The sequence below is a fragment of the Macaca thibetana genome, chromosome 17 (assembly GCF_024542745.1).
Source record: "Macaca thibetana thibetana isolate TM-01 chromosome 17, ASM2454274v1, whole genome shotgun sequence".
Lineage (NCBI taxonomy): Eukaryota > Metazoa > Chordata > Mammalia > Primates > Cercopithecidae > Macaca > Macaca thibetana.
Window position 1 is genome coordinate 9774698 of NC_065594.1, and position 17689 is coordinate 9792386.

The 17689-nt window shown below is 38.9% G+C and overlaps 3 protein-coding genes across 14 annotated transcripts in view; 2 read left to right on the forward strand and 1 right to left on the reverse strand.

Moving 5' to 3' along the window:
• ALOX5AP (arachidonate 5-lipoxygenase activating protein) overlaps nt 1-17689 on the forward strand; it is a 734005-nt gene that overhangs the window by 617463 nt on the left and 98853 nt on the right. The window lies entirely within an intron of this gene.
• HMGB1 (high mobility group box 1) overlaps nt 1-17689 on the reverse strand; it is a 979364-nt gene that overhangs the window by 172110 nt on the left and 789565 nt on the right. The gene's annotated exons all lie outside the window — the stretch shown is intronic.
• USPL1 (ubiquitin specific peptidase like 1) overlaps nt 1-17689 on the forward strand; it is a 39559-nt gene that overhangs the window by 18911 nt on the left and 2959 nt on the right. For 2 of the 3 annotated variants that reach the window (XM_050766829.1, XM_050766828.1), the window contains 3 exons: nt 3713-3842; nt 8041-8166; nt 14270-14427. In XM_050766829.1, coding sequence (XP_050622786.1) covers nt 3713-3842; nt 8041-8166; nt 14270-14427 — 414 coding nt within the window. Of the gene's footprint in view, nt 1-3183; nt 3271-3712; nt 3843-8040; nt 8167-14269; nt 14428-17689 lie in introns of those variants that run through there. The other variant, XM_050766831.1, reaches the window with a different exon arrangement.

Sequence of the window (17689 nt, forward strand, 5' to 3'; positions counted from 1 at the left end):
AATGATTTTTATATTTTATAATAAAATCAGTTGTTGCAACTGATTTATCTAGCATGTACAAAAGACACCATGCTTCCAGATCATTATAAAATATGATATTTTATAATATATTGACAATATATTTATAACATATTTATATACTTATACAGCCGGGCACGGTGGCTCACGCCTGTAATCCCAGCACTTTGGGAGGCCGAGGCAGGCGGATCACAAGGTCAAGAGATCGAGACCATCCTGGCCAACATGGTGAAATCCGGTATCTACTAAAAATACAAAAATTAGCTGGGTGTGATGGCATGTGCCTGTAGTCCCAGCTACTCAGGAGGCTGAGGCAGGAGAATCGCTTGAACCTGGGAGACAGGTTTCAGTGAGCCGAGATCGCACCACTGCACTCCAGCCTGGGGACAGAGTGAGACTCTGTCTCCAAAAAAAAAAATATATATGTATATATATGTGTGTGTGTGTATATATATATATATTTATAATATATCTGGAAGCATGGCGTCTTTTGTACATGCTGGACAGCTTTTGACATATTTCTTTGACTCATGCTTCTGTCCCCTAATTTTCACTTTTTTCCTACATTTTATTAAAATTGATATATAATTATTGTATATCTGCTTTGTTTTTATGGACTTATACATATATATTTATTCTGTTTTTATAAAAATCTGATTTTTCATATGCCAGATTTCTGACATTTCCTCCTCTAGGCCTAAAGAACTGTTCTAAACTCTGAGATGAAATGAATATTCTTTTTTCTTTATATCAAAGTCTAATTTACATATAGTGAGACCCTTTTTAAGCGTGTACAGCTCTGTAACCCTCACTACAGTCAAGATATAGGACTCTGTCACTCTAAAACTTTTCACCAGGCTCCTTGTGGTTAACCAGGTTCATCACCCCCAGCCACTGATCTGTTGAGTGAATACTCATTTCGAAGGAGCCTTTTCCATAAGATCCTAGAGTTTAGATGGAGGGGCTTTTGTGGTGCATTTAGCAGGTACCATTTCCCTTCTAGAGTCCCTACTTCAGTTCCCAGTTGAATTAAAGAATGGTTTCTCCCCCAGCCTGAATCACTACCCTTCTTATCCCAGATAATTATTTTTGGAACGAAGTTACATCTTTTGCTCCACCTCCGCCATGGGCCTGGTTTTCTATGTAACAGAAGGAATTTTTAAATTATTATTTTGTGTAATCATAATAATTGGGCAAGCATACAGCTCTTTCAATGCAGGAGGATTCCTCTCTTGTTTTACTGCCCATTCAAGGATAGGTGCTATATTTTAGCTGAAGATCTTACTAATTAAATATAACTTATTTAACCATGTGTTTTGAGCTCTTTCATGATATTTTAATTCACAGAGAACTTTATGTATTTTAGACCTGAAGATTTTATATTGTGATTATGAAATGTAAATTGTTTGCTTTTTCAATTAATATTTACTTACAATAGAATGCGGATTTAAAGGCTGGTAATGAATTACAAAATTGTGCTATATGACATACTATTTATGCATACAGTGTTGCATATTTTCATTTCTGGGAGATTTATTTGTATTTCTACTTACAAAAAAACTTTTTAAAACTTGTTTTATGGCTGGGCCCGGTGGCTCACACCTGTATTCCCAGCACTTTGGGAGGCGGAGGCAGGTGGATCACCTGAGGTCAGGAGTTCAAGATCAGCCTGACTAACATGGTGAAACCCTGTCTCTACTAAAAATACAAAAAATTAGTCAGGCGTGGTGTAGGAGCCTGTAATCCCAGCTACTCGGGGGTGCTGAGGCAGGAGAATTGCTGGAACCCAGGAGGCAGTGGTTGCGGTGAGCTGAGATCGCGCCACTGCACTCCAGCCTGAGCAACAAGTGCAAAACTCTGTCTCAAAATAAATAAATAAATAAATAATACAAACTTTTTTTATGTTTTTGTTCAAAAGTAGCAGTGAGACTGTCCCACAAAGGTGACTAAAATAGCCTTTGTAACTACCGATATTTATAGAATATGCTTAGGGTTAGGGTATAATTTGCTTGTATTATACTCATCTACCATGTAGAAATACGTACATCATAAGGAAGTATAACACTGTTTGATTACCTTGGATGGTAATCTTCTTGGGAGAAAGAATCTGAGCGGTCTGACTTAGGAATCTACCACTGGGTACGTTATTGTAGGGCAGAGGCGTTCCCTAGAAATATGCAGGCTGGTGTCCCACCTCTTGAGAGTGGGTGCAGTTCTCAGAACCAGGAGAATATTTAGGGGGCAAGTTGTTAGTTGCTTCTTTAGTACTTTTCCCAGTAGACACATCTACCATTTTTAACCTCAACTGTGCATTGAAAAGCACCAAGGGAATTTAAAAGTAAATACCAATCATAGGGACATTTGAATTAGAATCTCAGGGATGGGGCTTAGGAAATCAGTAATTTTTAGAAACCCCACATGATTGTTATTACTTAGGTAATAACACCTACTGTCTGCCTTGTGGTCCTGCCAAGGTGACTGTTCCAGGCAACTGTAGTTCCAGGCTAGGGGGAGAACTGGACCATGGAAGTGAGGCTCTGTCCAGGTTAGGGAAGGCATGGAAGGACTCAGTCTCTTGGGCCAAATCAGTAAGGAAGCATCTGAGCTCCTTGAGAATAGGAAGGAGAGAAACCATTGGGAAAAAAGAATGTAAGAGAAGCATGTAGATTCTGCTACTTAGCTTACTTTCCAGTCTCAAAGCTGAAAGCCAACATTCACTGTTCAGTTATTTTCAGTGACAAGATTCAAATCTTCAATCGTAAAGTTGTTAAAGGAAAGGATTAGACTGAAAAGTTAGGAAGAACGGTAGATGAAGAGTCCAAAGAGTTGAGGCTGGTCATTTAACCATTGTGTGGCCACACCCTTTCCACAGGTGGAACAAGATGATCAGAATAGAAATGGCCAATTCTGGTGTGTTTCTACAGTGTTTCACTGGTTACATTTTTTTAACATCTGTGGCAAACCATTTCCATAATTTTTTTTCTTTTTTTAGAGACGGGTGTCGCTCTGTCACTCAGGCTGGTATGCAGCGGCATGATCATAGCTCACTGCAGCCTCAAATTCCTGGGTTCAAATGAGCCTCCTGCCTTAGCCTCCTGAGTAGCTTGGACTACAGGTGTGTGGCACCACTCTCAGCTAATTTATTTCATTTTATTTTTTGTAGAGACGGTGCCTCGCTATATTGGCTAGGCTGGTCTCGAACGTCATAGAAACTGGTTTTAGGTTCCTAGAGGCTGGCAGCAATTCTCGGAGGTAATGCAAGCAGTCCTCCTGCCTTGGCCTCCCAGTGTGCTGGGATTACAAGGTGTGAGCCACCACACCTCATCAATTTTTGTTTTAATATACTCTAAGGCTATTATAGTTCCAAGATCTTTTTTTTTTTCCTGAGAAATCTAGAAAGATGGAAGACAGTATGGGTCTTTTGTGTGGTTTTTTTTGTCTTAAGACATTTTCATAAATGTCTGCCAAGGAAAAGGAAAGAGATCGAAGTGTTAATTAAATATTTATGATGGACATTTTTAGAGAAATGCTTTATAAACTTCCCCTCTCCCAGCTCTGGGTGACTTATTCTGTCATACTGTATTAACACATATTCATGCTGTAAATATAGTAAGAAAAGACAGTAGTTCACAATTTTGGTTTAATTTTTGCCATTATTGATTATGAGCAGTAATTTTTCCTTTTCTTTTTGAAGGTGATATGGAAAGCCCTGTGTTTGCATTTCCCCTGCTCTTAAAACTAGAACCCCACATTGAGAAGCTCTTCCTATATTCTTTTTCTTGGGACTTCAAATGTTCGCAGTGTGGACACCAATATCAAAACAGGTTAGTTTCTTTTGTTTTTTAAAATGGGTCCTTCTAGTTTCTCCACCACTGAAGTTAAGAGAACAATTTGAGCACCAGACACTGCAGTTTGATTGCTTCTTTAAACTGGAAGGGTCAGAACCTCATGGTTTGATAGACTGGTAGTAGGAGATTTCTTAAGGAGTTCTTCAGTGGGAAATAGGGACGATGAGAGGAATAGTACACCTCCCTTCTCCAGAGTCCTTGCTGAGTAAGAATACCTCTCAGAATGCCTTGAAACTATAGGCATTTTTGTTTATTCCTCTATTAGAGTTGAGGGGTTTTGCTTGTTTACTTTAGGTTTCTAACATTATAGACACTGGTTTTAGACTCTTGGAGGCTAGCAGCAATTCTCAGAGGTAATGCAAGCTTCCTCATTTCTTCCCATAGTCCTGTGAAAGACCAACCACCTCCAGAAGCCTTACACGTGAACTGTCTCAGCCATACTTTCTACTTTTCCTAATGCCTCTCAGCGGCGTATTAGAAAGGCCATGATTGATGCACCTGTTACTTTCAGGCTTTGCATAAGGTGTATATGAAACATAATGAATTTCATGTTTAGGCCCAGGTCCCATCTCCAGGTTATCTCTTTATCTTGGAGACACTTCTGGTCCCATACATTTCAGATAAGAGATATTCAACCTGTACCTACCATGTAAGGAGAGGAATAGGTTTTAGAAGAGGAGTCAGGGAGGCAAGGTATTGAAGATGACCAAACTGGCTCAATTGGTTATGTATTCAAATTATTACAATAGAAATAACTCTTTTCCACTTTTTTTTTTTTTTTTGAGATGGAGTCTCACTCCCATCGTGCAGGCTGGAGTGCAGCAGTGCAATCTTGGCTCACTGCAGCCTCCAACTCCTGGGTTCAAGCAATTCTCCTTCCTCAGCTTCCTGAGTAGCTGGGATTACAGGTGTGTGCCACCACACCTGGCTAATTTTTGTATTTTTAGTAGAGACAGGGTTTCACCATGTTGCCCAGGCTGGTCTTAAACTCCTGACCTCAAGTGATCCAGCTGCCTCGGCCTCCCAAATTACTGGGATTACAGGTGTGAGCCACCATGCCCAGCGACACTTAAGTTAGAAAACTTGAAGTCTCTTTAAGTTACTAAAGTAAAATGTGATATAAAAATATTACTTTTGAAGGCTGGGCATGGTGGCTCACGTCTGTAATCCCAGCACTTTGAGAGGCCGAGGCAGGTGGATCATGAGGTCAGGAATTTGAGACCAACGTGGCCAACATGGTGAAACCCCATCTCTACTAAAAATACAAAAATTAGCCGGGCATGGTGGCAGACGCCTGTAGTCCCAGCTACTTGGGAGGCTGAGGCAGGAGAATAACTTGAAACCCAAAGGCGGAGGTTGCAGTGAGCTGAGATCACGCCACTGGACTCCAGCCTGGGCAGCAAGAGCTTTACTCTGTCTCAAAAAAAAAAGAAAAAAAAAATTACTTAGATATTCGTTATCTAAATATGAAATCTTTTTTAGGTATTTAAGGAGTAGTCAAGGAGAGTTCAGTCTGGGAGGATGCTCCAGGGAATGCAGGCAACAAAGTGTTTGTTTGTTTGTTTTTAACTGGTTAGATCTACTAGAACAGGGTAAGGGAGGCCACGGAGTAGACACCATGAGCAAAGCTAACCCTCCTGAGTTGAAAAAAATTATGGACAAGAAGTTACCTTAAAAATAACTGTTGGCCGACGTATCCAAGGAATGTCGCAAGGATTTGGTCCCTTTATGCATCCTGAGATAGATGAATGTGTGGAGATGGCAGCTGGTGGGCAACAGAGTGATACTGGCATGGTGGTGATACAGGGAAGTAGTTTGATCATGTTAGAAGCCATGGAACAAAGACATATCATGGCTGCTCTGCAGAAAAATCCGTGTCCCCTCCAAAGGGCCTGTTTTACTCTGATGTAAAAATTGGGTCAGATACATTTTCATATTAAGCTTTTTGTTAAGTAAGCTTTTGTAATAGTCCCCCAAACCCCCACTAGAACAGGGTAAGTATTAACGTTTTATTCATACCTAGGACATAAATAATTTAGTGTAAGCAAGTGAGTATGAGAACACATCTGTTTCCAGTCTTCTATCATTGATTTATATAAATTACCTGGTTTTCTCCTCACAGTAACTCAGTGAGGAAGATCCTAGTGTCCTCATTTGGCAGTTATGGATATGACAGCTTGAAAGGGGTTAGATTGATTCCCAAGATGACACACTGTAAGTGGCAGAGTCAGGAGACAGACACATTTAGGCTTTTCTGGCCTCTAAGACTTTCTTGCTCACTGTGCTATACTCCTTAATCACTACCTGGGTTTTAAATAATATAAATAAGCTTGCTGATTAAAATCAGCTTAATTGTAGCTCTTCTGGAATCCATATCTTAGTTGTTTGACAGTTTTCGGTTGAGTATGTTCTGTGTGCTAGGAACTCAGGCACTGAAAATAGTGTATCTTTGCCAAATTTACTAATTAGGTAGTGAGATAATACATGAACACATAATAGAGGTCCAGAGAATTCGTAATTAATCTGATCTTTGGGCTGCTTAATGTTAACTTTGAATGCAAGATGTTAAATGCAGTTTAGGGATAGATAGCACAAACTGTGAGAGCTCAAGGGAGGGAAGCCACTAGTCGCTTTGGTTTCCTTTTTTGTTTTTTTAAAATAATCTTACTTTGTTCTAAAAATGAAAGTAGTTATAGGGGGAAAGCTAAAATGAAGTGACTTTTCTTAAATATGTTTTAATATGTCATCACTTAAAACTTACTTCCACTTAATCTGAAGGAGAACTATCCAGCAAATTCCTCTGTTTTTGTGAAGCTGTTTTTAGGGCCAGCGTAAGGGCTTTTTACTCAGCTTGGAAAGTATAACCCAGAGGCAGTTAAAAACAGTCTTCCGAGGCAGAGCTCAGGTCTGTTATTTATCACTGCACTCTATGTGTCGCCTTCCCCATCTGTAAAATGGGGATGAGAATGGCACCTGCCTCTGAGAGTTGTTTGGAGGATGAGTGTCCAGTGCCATGCCCTCCTTGCATAGGAAGTGTTCAGAAACGTCAGATGTCTTACGGAGAATTAACACTTACTTGCTGGGACAGTCTCCTTTTTATAAACTAAAAAATAGGAGCCTTTACGTAACAATTGTCTTTGAAAATTTAAGAATTTAGCAGAAATACAGTCAGTGCATTTATTGACATCTTTATGTTGCTTTCCTTTTATAATGTTAACTTCCCTGAGTACTGGTCTGTTTTTAACAGACTGCTTTCTCTCAGGATTTGTCAGTATTTGCTGTTGTTTAGAAAGGAAGCTTGTATCTCTTAAGTAATATGTAACTGCTCTTTAAATTACAAGTATTTGTATTAAAGTGGATGCAGTTGAGGTTTAGTGTACATCTTTAAAGATCATCTTTTTTTTTTTTATACTTTAAGTTCTAGGGTACATGTGCACAACGTGCAGGTTTGTTACAGATGTATACATGTGCCATGTTGGTGTGCTGCACCCATCAACTCGTCAGCATCTTTTTAGATGGCATTGCTTTCAAGTCTTCAGACTAAAGTGCAAATTTAGAACTTGTGTAACCTATGAAAACAAAATTTGTTCACAGTGATTTTTTTTTTTAAGGATTAAAAAAAGTTAAGTTGTATGTATTCCTGATTTTATGTTTGAAAACACCCCTTTTCATTTTTGATTGTCTGTAATGGCTAGCCAGTTTGAGTTACTTGAGTAAGGGGTGAGCTCTAATAAATTTGACAGCCTTAGCAGTGGTTCTTAACTAAGGGCTATATTGTCCCCCTCGGCACATTTGGCAACGTCTGGAGACAACTGGATGCTGTTACTGGCATCTGGTGAGCAGAGGCCGGGGATGATGCTTAACCTCCTACAGTGCACAGGACAGTGCTTCACAGCAAAGACACTCTGGTGACAAATGTCAGTGGTGGTGTTGAGGAACCCTGTCTTGTTTTCTTGCTTCATCTCATAGTTGAAAGCTATGGGAAATTAACATGGAGCATCTTCACAGAGCTTCTTTACTAGGGGTAGTAGGGAGGAACATTGCGATATTAACATGATTTGGGGAATTAAGAAAGTATGAATCACGAAAAAGGGGAGGAATACTTTTAGATATTGGTTTAAATTAATGTAAATGCATTTAACATTAATGAATTTATTATGTCATTTTTTTATAGGCATATGAAGAGTCTGGTCACCTTTACAAATGTCATCCCTGAGTGGCACCCACTTAATGCTGCCCATTTTGGTCCATGTAACAATTGCAACAGTAAATCACAAATAAGAAAAATGGTATTGGAAAAGTGAGTTAAAATTGTCTTATAATTTTTAGTACAAAATGAAGGTGGATTTACATTTTTCTTTTTGTAGGATTGAAAATGGTGACAACAATCTACCTTTGTGAAATCTGAGTTAACATATATTTCTGGGTTGCCAACTGCCTCGCCCTGTCTGGCCAGTGAGCCCACTGTCCCAGGTGAAGCCACTGAAGAGCCAACGTAGGCTGACTCTCCGGCCCTACTCTCCTAGTGTCTTTCCTTCTTTTTGCCTTTTTTCTCCCTTTAAGGATATCAAGATTCAGTTTTTCTCTCCTCTGCCAAGTGTATGGAGTTTCTAGAATTCTGGGATTTGCTTCATCAGATTTCAAGAACTAAGATGATTCAAAGATGAGCCACAGGCTCATCTTTCTGAATTTCTATCTTCTCCTAGATCTCAGCATGCTAATTCCTCGTCATCTTGTAAGCTATCCGGTGGCCTTGGGCAGATATGTTTTCATTCTATTTTGCCAGCTTTGCTGTTTGTCCTCAGTTGGGGAGGCTGGTCAGCATTACCTTTTCCAGTGTTTCCAGAGCACCATCTCTTTAAACTCAGAGGTCAGTTCCATCTCAGGCAGTTTGCCTCTCTCTCATTAATGCACTCACACATGTACACAACCTCTTTACTCTTCATTTTCAGTCTAATTGTACATTAAGGAAATGTTTTGAGCTCTAATTTGATGTAATAAAGAACCAGGAACATTAACCTTTATGCCCTTGAATGTGCCAGAAACCCCTCAGAATCTTTCCTAAAGGTTTATTCTCATTGAAGTAATAAATTCTCAGTTCATTAGTGCTCACAGGCTCAGAAGGAAAAAAGGGCAGTGGTCCCCTGTCCCCTCCCCCAGGTATCTACTTTAAACCTTCAAATTAAGGTAGTATTTACTTTGACATTTCAAATTGATGTGCTTATTCTACCATAATGCAGTCTGTTCTCCTTTTATAGTAGTTGAGACTAGGGTTCTCACACCAATAGCTGGGCCCCATATCTGTTTAGCCTTTCCCTGTCCTTCCAATGCAATTGTGTATTTGGCTAAGTCAGTACTCAGTGTTTGCATTGTTATTAATATACGTATGTTATTTCCTCTTCAGCCAAGCAGTAGACATAGTTAGGTTTCACTTTTACAATTCTTTGTTTTTCTGGGAATTATTTGCCTTATTTTCATTTGTTTTATTATGTACTGAGTTTTTGCCAAATACTTTAAAGACTTATTAATAAATTTCCAATACTCAGATGCTTCACAGTTTTTTACCCCTGTTCCCCTCCCCTTTTTTTCCTGGAAACTCTTTCCTGTCACCTTTCACTCTTTGCTGCAGTCTATGCTGGTTCCTCTCTCGGCCTGGGGATAGGGTGCTCTTTATTATGTACACACTTCCAGTCACTATCCTAGTTTTTAGCCCAAGGCCTCATCCCCACATTCTACCACATCTGTTGCCCATAAATATCTAGCCTTTTAGGGGTTCTCTGGGAATAATAAGCTCTTCTTTGTCATCAGCATATGCACTCCACAGTACTCATGTCTTCGCTTTGTCCATTCTGCTGGGTAAGATGCCACTTCTCTGTTTGCTTTCTGTCCTCTAAATATTTATTGACTTCTTATTTGCTTATTTTCCTTTCTTTGCCCTTTGCAACTCATGTCTTTTTTGCCCCTCACTATTATTTGATAGCATTTGTGTAGGAGGGCGAAGTGGGAAGGAAGAGGAGGTGTCTGTATGTGTCTGAAGATTACAGAAGTCTGTAATCTGCCTTGGCTGCCAGGTGTCAGTTGTGCGATGTAAATGTTGATGATGAGGTGAGGGGAAGAGCAACAGAGCATGGATGGGGTCTGCCATCCTGCCCTGGACCATGGGCCTGCTTTCGGCTGCTTGGTGTATATGATTTCATCTAGCTGTTCATACCTGCTTTTTCCCATGCTCCAGCACTGAACATAGACTCGTACCATTGTTTTGTTTAATTTGTTAATTGGTTGCCTTGCAGCGTATGTATTTTTTAACTATCCAAAAAGTTGCTTTCCTTAAAGATTCACATTCTGATCTGGAAATGGATTCATTAGGTAAAACAGTTTTTTAATGGAAAGTGTGTTTTGAGTTCCAGTGGGCCAATTTATGGGTAGAATTTATAATGTGGACATTTTCTGTTTTCTTCAAAAGTAAATTGAACTAGTATATGAAGTTTCACTTAAATTTTAAATAACAAGGTCTTTATATAAGTCCTTTGTGTTTTTTTTTATTTTGAAATTTGTATAACTTGATTTGTTTGTATCTAATCGAATTTAGAAACAAATTTAATACAGTTTTTAGGGATAACCTAAAAGTGATTGGGTTCGTCATGGTATCATATGTAATTAAAACATATAGGATTCTAAAAACTAATTAAGTTCCTTGGACACTTTATCTCAGATAACCCACTTCTCTAATGTCTCCCCACTGGGAAAAGAGTCCATTGATAGATAAATCAGGTGAATTATGCCCAGCGTGCCCAAATCTGCTACTTTTCTTTAAGTAAGTTGTTTAGGAGTTACATTCAGACCATGGTGACATGGAGCACCAAGAACTTAGAATCAGATTTCATTTTACTTGACAAACTCTTCAAAGATTACTGCCACAATATCTCTGAGTGCAAGGCCATGGCTGTGCTTTGTGGGACAGGGATGCAATGTTTCTCTGCTATCTTTGGGTAGCAGAGGTTAACACAGCTCTCTTGTGCTTTCTTTCTCTCTTTTCTATTTTCTTTTCTTTTCCTGAGGGTAGATCTTTAAATAGGAGGAGTTTAACCACATGTTGTTAGGTAAATGCAAATTGATCTTAGCCTGAAGTCTCTGGTTCACTCTTGGTTCCAGTTTGGTTAATTCCTTTCATTCAATTTCCCAGTGGTTGAGGGAGAACCTAACTTGCTCTCCTCGACTCTGAGCATCATTCTTCATTGACACTTCAGGCATTATGGATAAGAAGAAGTCTGAGAACAAAACCTAGGGATAAAGTTTAGTAGAGATGGGGTTTCACCATGTTGGCCAAGTTGGTCTCGAACTCCTGACCTCAGGTAATCCACCTGCCTTGGCTTCCCACAGTGAGGCTGGAAATAAGACACACTGGAATTGTAGGTAGGACACTAGAGTCTAGGGGAATCAAAGAGGAATATGAACAGAAAAAGGAAGGGGAAGGATATCATTTGATTGACTCCAAGATACTACTGTTTGTAAGTTGCACCTTTTAAAAAATATGCCATTAAGAAAGGCTGGCTGGACACGGTGCCTCATGTCTGTAGTCCCAGCACTTTGAGAGGCCGAGGCAGGCGGATCACCTGAGACTAGGAATTTGAGACCATCCTGGCCAACGTAGCGAAACCCCATCTCTACTAAAAATACAAAAATCAGCTGGGTATGGTGGCACATGCCTATAGTCCCAGCTATTCAGGAGGCTGAGACATGAGTATTGCTTGAACTGGGAGGCAGAGGTTGCAGTGAACAGAGATTGCGCTACTGCACTCCAGCCTGGGCAACAGAGTGAGACTGTCTCAAAAAAAAAAAAAAAAAAAAAAAAAAGAAATGCTGCCTATTTAATTGTGTTCCATCAGTGATAAGGTGTATCCCAACTTCAGAGATGTTAACATACAGGAAAAAATTTGGAATTCATCCGGCATTTGGAACTTGCAAAGTTTTGGCCGGGCATGGTGGCTTACGCCTGTAATCACTTTGGGAGGCTGAGGCGGGTGGATCACCTGAGGTCAGGAGTTCGAGACCAACCTGGCCAACATGGTGAAACCCCATCTCTACTAAAAATACAAACATTAGCCAGGCGTGGTGGCATGCGCCTATAGTCCCAGCTACTCGGGAGGCTGAGGCAGGAGAATCGTTTGAACCCAGGGAGCGGAGGTTGCAGTGAGCTGAGATTGTGCCACTGCACTCAAACTTGGGCAACAGAGTGAGACTCCATGTCAAAAACAAACAAACAAAAAACAAAGTTTCATAGTTACGTAAAGTAATATGGAGGCCACGCTAAGATTTTCGACACGGTGGTAAAGCTCTACATTATGGCTGTATTCTGCATCATCTCGGTTCTGCATCATGTCACCCCGCATCAGGCCCTGGATAGCTTTGGTGTACTGGTCCATCTTGTGGCAGTAAGACTAGTGTAATTAAGAGGATATTTTAAAACCTAACATATAATTGCTCCAGTTGTTGTCTCTTTTTTTTGCTGGTTAAGAAAATCAAATTTCTATCCTATCTAAACCTCATAGAAGACTTTGGAGGTTTCTGACAAGTCATTTCTTACTACCTAGGGGAATGTACTTGTACTCAGCTAGAGTCTGAGTATCTTCGACATCCAGGGAATTGGGCTGAGTATGGATTTTGGTCTTGGCAGTTTTTACTTTTATTAATTTGCAAAAGAATAAAAGACTTGGAATGTACAAGAAGCATAAAAATGTGTCAGATGTTTTTACATGCATTATTTATCATGTCAGTATGTCTTAAAATATTTTCCACATGTAAACTTATGTAAAGGCAGGAAACTAGTGAGATGTCGTAGTCTAGGGATCAAGAGATTGTTTTAGTAACTAGCCTCAGTATCTTGAAAGATATTATATAAGGTCAAGGAACTAAATATTAAGAGTCAGGCCAGCCATGGTGGCTTATGCCTGTAATCCCAGCATTTTGGGAGGCCAAGGCAGGCAGATCACTTGAAGTCAGGAGTTCGAGACCAGCCTGGCCAACATGGTGAAACCCTGTCTCTACTAAAAATAGTAGTGTGTGGTGTGGTGGCACATGCCTGTAATCCAGCTACTCAGGAGGCTGTGGTGGGAGAATTACCTGAGCCCAGAAGGTAGAGATTGCAGTGAGCTGAGGTCATGCCACTGCACTCCAACCTGGGTGAGAGAGCTAGTGTCCATCTCAAATAATAATAATAATAATAATCATCATCATCATCAGATAGGTGCCTAAAGCCTGCATATCCTGCTATGAGAATACATCTCAAGTTTTACTGTGGTTCATTGATTCAGACATGCAGTTCACATTTTAACCTGTCTGAAAAGGTAATACGTGAAATTGATACCATGACATAGTTTAAGTGGCAGCATGTTTTCATAGTGGTACATTTGATAATTAGTGAAATCTTAGATTTGATGAAATATGATTTTTTAAAGTGGGAACGTTTAGTGTTATAGACAATTTGCAGGACTTTTTATTTTATAGGTACTTAAATTTTGAGGACTTGATTACTCTCTAACAAAATGATTGACAAGGTTTAATTTATAAATTATCCCTTGTCAGTCTGAATAATCTGCAGTTTGGACATTGATTCAAGTTTATTTGGGCTGAATAAATTTTGATAAACTAAGTAAGTTTTGACAGCTGTTTAACTATTGGGAATAGGGCTATTCAACATTTTTCTTACATCCTAAGAGCTTTGTTAAATTTAGTTATTTGAGACCCACTGGGTTCTATTTTCTGGTTCAGCATGTTGCTATAATGGTAAAATATAATTTTGAAATTACAGTTGTCTTGAGGTTAATAATAAATTGACCAATATGTTGTATTTTTTTATCTACTTAGTTACAAATTGAACTTTTCCTAAGTAGAACTTTTAATTTGACAGACCCCCTTTGCTTCCTGAGATAACTGAAATAGGCCAAATTAATGCTTATTTGAATATCTTAGGTTTGTTGCTTTCTTTCACTTATTACCTACACCGCTTAACAAAAGCAATTAATCTGAGCACTTGATGCCAAAGAAAATTCTAAAAGGTCTGGATTTTTTCCTTGGATTTTACAAAGTAGCTACCATGACATCTTTAAGCCAAAGCCACATTGCTGCTTACAGAGCAATTTTTGTTTAATGGTCTTTATTAGAGTCGTACTGCATGATGACTTCCAACTGTCTGGGATACCATTCTGAAAAGGGTTTAGTGTTACATACTTCTTAGAGAGAGTTCTCCATTTCTAATTAAGGCACACATCTGGAGGTGCTCAAGAAAAATTAGTGCAGTTCGCCTTGGAAGTGTTATGTGTGACTAGTTCACTTCAGACATCTTTTGTATAACCAGACACATGGCATTAAATTTGTTTAACTTCTCTTGCTTTTATCTCCCACAGAGTATCTCCCATATTCATGTTGCACTTTGTAGAAGGCTTACCACAGAATGACTTGCAACACTACACATTTCATTTTGAAGGCTGTCCTTATCAAATAACTTCTGTAATTCAGTATCGAGCAAATAATCATTTTATAACATGGATTTTAGATGCTGATGGTAAGTGTTTAGAGGTTTTCTTTTAAGATAATTGGCATGGAAACTAAATTCTAGCATGTGGGGACTTTTTGGTTTTTGTTTTTTAAAAAAAGACAAACTTTGCTGTGACTCTTTCTCTCTCCATTCGAGCCTTTGCCTTCTCCTCTTCACACCTATTAGAAGTGGTGGTTTTAGTATCCTTTCTCATTTTTTCCTTTCCTTACTTCATGTGTTATAGGTAAACACATGTGCATGTGCATATTTCTTTTTTAGACAAAGGATGAGATTACTAATGTTTGCTTAGTTTGTTTTCCTACTTAACATCTTTGCTTTTATTTTTTAGACATATATTTCTAAGACTATTAAACATGAGACTTACGTAGCCCTTCTGTCATTGTGGAATACAGTTTACTAACAGCTACCTTCAAGATAAAGCCTTTATTTAAGTAATTAAACCTCTTAGTAGAAAGCTAAGTAAGCACAGTTCATGGGTTTTGGGAATTTTCGCCTTGCATTTGTCTGATGTGGTAAAATATTGAGTTTCTTTTCTCATAATGTTCACTTTGTCTTAGACAAGATAATTCAGTCCCCTTAAAGGGTTGTATCAAGCCATTGATAAGGGCTCACTTTGATATAACCATTTTCTGTTATTTGGACACTCTTTCATACTTGCTATTTTCCTGCTGGGGATGGTTTGAATGGATGACACAATACTGTATTATAAAAGCACTTTACAAACTGTAACTTATATTATAAATGTAATTATTACCTTAAGGTTTTACCCTGTTTCAGATTTGAGTGGAAGTAGTTCTTCACAATACAAACCAACTTATTTTAACTGTTTTTGCATTTCAAAGAATGATCAGTCCACTTCAGGTGCAGCATGGTTTCCAACCCTGACGGCATGGAAGAGTCATTTAGTTAGCTTCTAAAAATGTCCAGGCTGTACCCTGGAGACCAGCCTTGGGGATTAGGCCCAAATATCAATATTGGGTGTTTTTGGTATTTGTTTTTGGCCGACCGGTCCTTCCTTCCTTCCTTCCTTTCTTCCTTCTTCCCTCCCTCCCTCCCTCCCTCCCTCCCTCCCTTCCTTCCTTCCTTCCTTCCTTCTTCCCTCCCTCCCTCCCTCCCTCCGTCTCATTCTCTCTCTCTGTCTCCTTCTTTGCTCCTTCTTTCTTTCTCTTCTAATTTTCTTCTTTATTTATTTTATTTTATATTTTATTTTATTTTATTTTATTTATTTTATTTTATTTGAGACAAGGTCTCACTGTATTGCCTAGGCTGTTCTCAAACTCCTGGGCTCAAGTGATCCTCCTACCTCAGCCTCCTGAGTAGCTAGTACTATAGGCACATGCTATGGCAATACTGTTTTAAACATTGTTTTCAAGGCTCCCCAGGTAATTCCATTGTGGGTCATGTGGTAGAGAACCACTGACACAGGCAAACAAAAGATACATAAAGTTTTCTATTTAACCAGTAGGTGCAGGTAGTAGATAAGAGTGTAGCCACATAAACCACGTGCTTAATGAACAGTTTTGTTTTGTGTATATGTGAGGGATTAGCAGATCTCTTAGTATATTTTGTTTTCCCTTTTGAAACTTATCAGAGAATTCATTTGTCTGTTACGCAACTAATGCTTTGGGTTTACTTTTTTTTTTAATATCATGTTTTTTTTTGAGATGGAGTTTTGCTCTTGTTGCCCAGGCTGGAGTGCATTGGCGCAATCTTGACTCACCGTCACCTCTGCATCCTGGGTTCAAGTGATTCTCCTGCCTCAGCCTCCTGAGTAGCTGGAATACAGGCATGCACCACCATGCCCGGTTCATTTTGTGTTTTTAGTAGAGATGGGGCTTCTCCATGTTGGTCAGGTTGGTCTCAAACTCCTGACCTCAGGTGACCCACCTGCCTCGGCCTCCCAAAGTGCTGGGATTACAGGCATGAGGCAGCGCACCCAGCCATATCTTATATTTTAATAAATATTTTAATTTGGTCTGTAAACTTTTCTCTTTGGTGAATGTGTTTTAAGTCTGTGTTGAGTCCTAGACCTTTGCTGTTCTCAGATAGTCACTAGTGATGCCTTAACATTAACCAGCCTGTTGGTAACTAAATTGGCCTGAATTGACAACTAAGGAAAGGTCTCTTTCTCCTTTCTTAATCTTCGCATTCCTTAAGATTAGTTCTTTGTAGGAAGCCTTGAAGCCTGGTGGCAAGTACCCTTTTTCCCTCACAATCTTAAGTTCTTTCTCAGCATTAAAAAATGACTATGGGAGATATGTCAAACGAGTTTTCTGTGTGTGCTCTGAGAAATCTTTTTTCAAAAAAGGATAGATGCACATGTGTAAGGAAAAGAGAAACTGAGTGTACTTTCAGTATTTAAGATTAAGTGTTTCTAAACATGTTTTGCAACATAAAATGATGACCACTGTGTTGGTCATTACTTCTCTACTGCTAAAATAATGTTTTCTAAAAGAATATACTCCTTAGAAAAAATACAGTACTTTGGGTGCGTACTATTGTAATCCAAGGAATAGGAAATGTTTTGTAGTAAGTACGACAGTGTTTGACATCATAATTTATTAATTTATCACATTTGGTTTCGTAGAAATAGAGTAAGCTGCGTATTTGCTGTGCCACGATTGCCATGACATCACACTTCTTGTATCTATTTCTGTTTCATAGATATGTAGATACTGATATATACAGTGGAAGTGTGGATTGTTTTGATAAGTTTCTAATGAAAGTACAGATATTTGTTGATTATTTATTAAAAGTTGTTACTCATGCAAGCCTGTGGTTAGCTTTCCCCAAATTATCATGTGGTAGTAAGTAAACTGTAAAGAAATATACCCTCCTTTAACCCCACACCACCTGTTAGCACCTAGTCAGCTTCCTTTACTTCTCAGCCGTACTTTTTGTATTTTTTTGTTGTTGTGGTAAAATATATGTAACATAAAATTTACCATTTTAATATTTGTAAGTGTACAATTCATTGGCGTTGAATACATTGTGTGCAACCACAATGCTGTGCAACCACCATCACCATCAGGACTTTTTCATCAACCCAAACAGAAACTACTCATTAAACAATAACTCTGCATCCTCCCACCCCAAAACCCTGGTAACCACTATTCTGCTTTCTGTCTCTGTGAATGTGTCTCTTCTAGGCGCCTCATAGAAGTGGAATCATATGTTATTTGTCCTTTTGTGTCTGGCTTATTTTACTCAGCATATTTTCAAGATTCATTTGTATTGTGGCATGGAGCAGAATGTCATTCCTTTCTAA